Source organism: Diachasma alloeum, unplaced genomic scaffold (genome assembly GCF_001412515.2).
Source record: "Diachasma alloeum isolate Michigan unplaced genomic scaffold, Dall2.0 Dall_scaffold_00651, whole genome shotgun sequence".
In the NCBI taxonomy this organism is placed as follows: domain Eukaryota; kingdom Metazoa; phylum Arthropoda; class Insecta; order Hymenoptera; family Braconidae; genus Diachasma; species Diachasma alloeum.
The window spans coordinates 347,018-353,234 of NW_021680783.1; the positions used below are offsets into that span (position 1 = coordinate 347,018).

Sequence of the window (6,217 nt, forward strand, 5' to 3'; positions counted from 1 at the left end):
CTGAAGAGGAGATCAATTGTCTTTCATAAGCAGCTTTCAAACGCTAAAAGGCAGTACAGAATCAATCTGGTTTAACCAGGGGAAGAGGAACTGGAAGCATTCAAATTCGAGTTATTAGTTTCTCCTATTCACTATTTCAGACCCCAAAAAGATCGTCCTATCAATTATTCTCTAAGTACTGTGAGTTTTCTTCGAAATGTACTATTTTATTATGCAGAAAATTTACCCAGAAGAGGATCATAAAGAACAATGTATGATCGTCCCTCAACCATAATTAATTTTTCATCATTACTGAAACGTCAAGCACGTGCAAAATACATTCTCACGGCACAACTCTAAAAAAAAGATCCAATGTTTCCACTTATATTGTACCGCTTCAACGTGGTGCGGGTTTGCTAAAAAATTCTCGCAGAAATTATAGGAAAACGTCCCTTGTCACACAACGCCTTGTTGTCCCAGCGTATCCCAGAGATATTTTTTTCACCAACTTTTTCACGACTGTTTGTTCATTCTCCTTTTTTTCCTCTGTTCCTTCCTCGTTTACGTTTCTCCTCGCTATCATTTACTAATCTTCCACCGCTGTAAACCCAGCAAATCTTCCAGCCTCTACAAAACCGGTAATGTACATCTATGGAACCTTTTAGGGGGTTCTCAATTTATGCAACCATTACCACCCACGCAATTCATGGTGTTGTGACGATCATGGAAATGTCTGGAATCCTAGCAACCACAACAATTGCAACGATTCATGCTACATTCCAGGCATCATAATCTCAGGTGAACTTCGAACTATTGTGATTCCCACAACCGTTTTACCTGATTTAGATCTCATAAGTTTTGGAGAAGGGGATATCCTTCGGATGTTTGTGGCGGGCTAGAATGCTGAAACTTCTACAATCTACGGAATTTCGGGAGTGATTCACTCATTTTCTCGAGGGAGAAAAACGGTAATTGTGACATATACGTGGCCTAAAATGAATTTCAATAATTTATAGGGGCCCCGGGGTATGATGGGGTAACTTGAAAACTGTTCAAAATTTTAAAAATCTGGATTTGGGATTAGTTTCAGAATATAGTCCTTAGAATGACCCAATTTCAGTAGGTCAGTCTCTACAAAAAAGGTTAAGAAAAAAGTTTTTCTACCTCTTTTAGATTCCGAGATATTCGTCAAAGACTAGCCAATAGTCAAAATCGACTTTACTCGGTTTACTGCTTCGCTACTGATTTGAAGCTTTCAAAATGTTTGCAGCAATGGAAAGATCGAAAAACTTGATACAAAATTGAAAAAATGAGAAAAAATGTTTTTTTTTCTCAATAGAGTACTATTTTTTTCTTGAAAATTTCTGGGAATTTCATAATAATAACTTTATTTGGAAATGAACTGTTAACACTTGTCAAAATCAGTTTATGGTGTACGTCCAACCATGGATAAGTTAATGGAAAAATTACTTCGATTTTCTTTAATGATAATATTTTATATGATGATAAAGACGTAAGAAAGTAATTTTACTCAAAAACTAATGGAGAATCTACTCGTTAGAAAAACTTTTTAAATACACAAAGAGAAATATTATCGAGATACGCGGCAGCGTATCGGCCAAGAAAAGTTTACACTCCGATTGTACAAAATATCAGGCCGATCGCTGCCGTGTATCTGTATACGAAACAACTACCCCCTCCACTACCGCCGAATCATATGCATTAAATAAAATACAAACGTGACGAGCTACATGAAAAATACTCTTAGTTACATTATATAAACTGGCCACAAGCTTCTCATTGATGTAAAAAATTTTTTATTCGAAGCAATATTTAAAAAAATACGCGCTTAGCAACGGGTTCACATGTGCATTCTCGCATTTCACATCAACTACTATCATTTTTTTGTTACGGAGTTGGTAGCAGTGCAATACAACCACACGCACCAAGAAGGGAAGCCCGGGAATTTAGAAATTGAATATGGTGCACGAATGATGAATGCCGCAGATATTTCTCAATCGAGTTCCGTGCACAAATGAATTCTCGAAGAAGCAGTTTTTCGTTACAAGGGTTAACTTATCAACGCAGCTATCGCCGGAGAGCCTTCAGCCAGGGAATGTTGAATGTGGAGTGGGTTTTTTCACTTGGAAAATCTGTGGAATATTCGGGTTGAAAATTGTGTTAAATTTTCAGATGAATATTATGTGGAAATTTGTGATGAAAAATTGGTGTGGAATTTTGGCCCAGCCGGGGCTCGAACCTGGGAGCTTGAGGTTGTGAATCTCATGCTGCTACTTTTTTTTTGTAACAAAATTTGTTTATTACTCTTATTTACAGGTTCTTATGTTCGATACAAACAAATTTATGTAAAAAAATCCATCCTTAGGTCTAACAATTAATTGATACTGGCGAAAATGTCTTGGGAGACGAGTCTTAAACGCCTAAAAGTAAACACAAAATAAATATTGTTCTGGTATGACAGGTATCGTGATTGTAGACCGAGAGATTGAATAAAGTAAGCGGTCTTAACATGTTCTTGGTGTGATAGAGATTGGTAAAAAAAAGAGTTTATGTAAAAAACCCAATCAGCGTTCTGAGTAAAAAAAAAAAGAAAAAGTGGAATCTCGTTCCCAAAATTCGTAGATGAATTAACTGTATGTTGAACTTAATAGTTAATATTTATAGAGATAATAACACCGCCACGGAACTCTAGGTTAAAAACAATTTTTTATTTGCCAGACACCAGGTCGAAAATCGTATCTCCGCTGCATCAGGCATGCAATGCTGTGAATGAGTTTTGGGAAGCGAGTGATTATTCTGTTGACCTTGTTTTATCACCACTGACTGATATAATTGATAAGATGTATGCATTTATAAAATCGAAGAGGATGTGAACCTATGACATCACGAAAGTTGAAACCTTGTCTGATAATAATCTTGTTACTATGCCACCTTCCACCATCGTGTATTTTTGTGTATTATAGATTATGTATATATTTGTAAATTTTGTATGATATGATATTGTATTATTTTTTTACCCTATAATTGGCCTCGGCTGTTGGGTCTTTAATAAATAAATAACGAATAACAAACACCAATTAAATAAAATAATTTAACTACTATTAACATCCATACAAATATGTACATATATACAGTGGTAGAGTTTCATGGACTTAAGTGTTGGTGGAGTCCCTTCTCGTCGTGAGGGACTCGGCGTGAACTGCGGTGTGATCAAGCTACCGGTATTTATCAGAAACTCTGTTAAAATTCCAGATTGACCGCCAGGTCAATCTCAGGTATGGCAGTAGAGTACTTGGTTCTACCAAGTTCATCAGAATTCAGCGGCAGAGCTTTATTAGTTTTGTGTCTGCTTCGGTGGTAGATCGTGGGGATGTTGTTAGCATCTTGGGTGTTGCCAAGGCGATCAAAATATGTGAACGACTGGGGAAGGAAGTATCCCGTAGCCGCTGCTTGGCTCACATAAGTAGGATCAACATTGACCAACGATTCTATCGTTTGATTCTTGATTCCCCCTAGGCCTTGATTATAATTTCTCGTCAGTTCTATTATGAAATTGTCGATCCTAGGGATCTCAGCTTCATTGTAGAGAGACTTATTGCTCACGCTGAGGAGATAGTCTGATTCCTGAGTTCTGTAGAGCTTCAGTGCTGCTCGGAGACATTGGCGTTCGAATCTTCGGATTTTCTCCATTTGTGCAACACCAGTGTTCCACCAGACTGGGGCTGCATAGGTGAGCAGGGGCCTTACCAAGATGAGGTAACAGATTACTTTAGCTCGTTTGTTGATGTGGGAGTTGTGGAAAAGTCTCTCCAGGCTCCGACATCTGTTCCTCGCCTTGGTCAACTGGGTACCGGGGTGAATCGCGCATCTGATGCGGCAGTCTAGGATCATGCCAAGGTACCTGACTGATTGACAGGTCGGGATATCTATTTTCTCTCTGGTTTCCAGGTGGTGGGTAGAGATGCTGAAGTCTTTGATGCCTTTTCTTCCGCTGCCACCGATCAATCGGTATGGGCGTCTGATCAGGATTGTTTCACATTTGGTGGGGTTCAGTCTTAAGTTCCAGGTGGCGTACAAATTGTTAACCTTGTTAACGAGGATCTGTAGCTCATCCGGGATCTTGGGTGCTCGTTTACCAGTGATGTACACAATGAGGTCATCCGCGTAAGCAATTGATCTTGCGTCACTTCCTGAGTTCATACCAAAGGCCGAGAGGATGTCGGCTGTGAATATTGAGAAGAGCACTGGTGAATTCACAGTGCCCTGCTGCAATCCCTCAGCAATGCTGAAGTCAATTGACGATGTGGCGGCGTTCTCACAGGTGCAGAATTGTTTTTCTCTGATCATATCCCAGATCAGCCTGATCAGGTGATCGGGGAATTCCTTCTTCAGGAGTTTATAAAGAAGTCCATCGAGCCACATCGAATCGAATGCTTTTTCAAGATCGATCAGTGTGGCACCGATCATGTTCCCTGCTTGGAGCTCCTGGTTGGCATCGGAGAGGAATTTGTTGATAGCATGAGTTGTTGAGTGCCGAAAGCGAAATCCGAATTGGTTGCCCGGGATCACGTCCTTCTCGTTACAGTGCTTGACGATTGCGTTGGTCACAACAGCTTCATACACCTTGCTTATAGTAATAGTGAGGCTGATGGGTCTGTAGCTCGAGGGGGCGTTCGGAGGTTTGCCTTTCTTGAGGATGGGCAGAACTTTTGCAGTTTTTCAGCACTCAGGAAAGTAGTGATGGTTGATAGCATTATTGAATACAGTGGCATAATCAGCGATCACTTCCTCTAGTAGGTTCTTCAGGACGACATTGGGAATACCATCAATTCCACTGGAGGTCTTGTTGGGGACTCTCTTGATGATACCTGCTAGCTTAAGAGGGCTCGTGAAGTATGAGCATTCTTCGGTGGATGGAAAAGAGGCATGGTTATTATCAGAGAATACGGTGATGGTATCTCCATTAGCTCGAGCTTCATCAAAGCCAGTCTTGAACTGCTGAGTTTTGATGTCGATGATCTCACGTAGTCTCGTGCCATTGTTCAGGTGTCTGGGGGAGTTGATCGTCTCGTAATATGCCCCAATGACGTTAAGTTTGTCGCTTGGGTAAGAGACAATCACTTCATCTCCAATCTTCTGTGCGTTGTCCTCGTTGTATTGGCTTCTCTGTAGAATGTGAACTTCTGTGTCCTTGACGTGGATATCAGGGAGTGTTTCTCTGGGTTTTGGCCGGAATATTTTATTTATGGCAGGCATAAATTCGTGGGATTTACGGAAGTCTATCTTTCGATAAAGGTTCTTCCAGTATCTCTCCACGAATTTATCAAATTCATGTTGTATGGCGAGTCTCAGATCTGTAAGTAGTTTTTTTACGCTTCGGGTATTTTGTATTTTGCACCTACAATCACTGTCGAAACATCTGTGGTACTGGGTCAGCATTGAAGATTTTGCCTTTTGTAGGCGAATAATTCGTCTTGTTAGGTATTTCTTGACGCTGTCAGAGCTGCTGGCCCTGGGGACAGTGCTATTAATGGTTGTGATGATCTGATCCGATATTTTACTCAGGGTTGAATCAATTTCTTCGATGTTTAAGTTCCTGTTAGTGGGAACTGAGACATTGTAGTTGGCTTTCAGTGTTGCGGCGAATTGGTTCCAGTCTGTGGCTTTGAAGTTGAATCTGCGGGGTGCTGGATTCTTGGGGTTCATGGAGGATGAGTTGTCAAGGATCTGGATTGATAGTCCTCTGTGGTCACTGTGATAAACTTGTGTGGGTATTCTGTTGTTGTGATGAGAGGTGATGTTTAATCTGTCAGCAATGCAGTGGCCTGGGTATGTCTCTGCACGAATAAAAGTGGGCTTGTCACCAGAGTAAATCTGGGTTTGGTATTTGAAGGAACTGTTGTTGTCCCATTCCATCAGATATTTACCTCGTTGATCATTCCTCCGGTCTCCCCAGTCTGTATGGCGAGCGTTGAAATCCCCCCCCCCCTGATGATGTACAAATTGTTTGCGTTGTCCAGTTTGAGGGATTTGAAAAGGTGTTCGAGCTCGCTAGTAAAATCAGCTTTGGTTGTGGTGCTGTTGGTGACATATAGCCTGATAATGAAAAGATTTTTTTCATCTTTGGTGGTGAGTTTCACTATGCCGTATTCTATGGTGGTGTTGTTTTCTGAACTAGGATAGTTAATTATCTTATAATCCAGGTTTTTCCTGATGA

The 6,217-nt window shown here is 40.6% G+C and overlaps 1 protein-coding gene across 1 annotated transcript; it reads right to left on the bottom strand.

Moving 5' to 3' along the window:
* Window positions 1–3,240: 3,240 nt before the first annotated feature.
* Window positions 3,241–5,916, bottom strand: LOC107043975. Its single transcript, XM_015265703.1, has 2 exons — window positions 4,765–5,916; window positions 3,241–4,689 (listed from the first exon to the last, which is right to left on the bottom strand). The coding sequence occupies exons 1-2, from the start codon at window positions 5,914–5,916 to the stop codon at window positions 3,241–3,243; spliced, it is 2,601 nt and encodes an 866-aa protein (XP_015121189.1).
* Window positions 5,917–6,217: the final 301 nt, after the last annotated feature.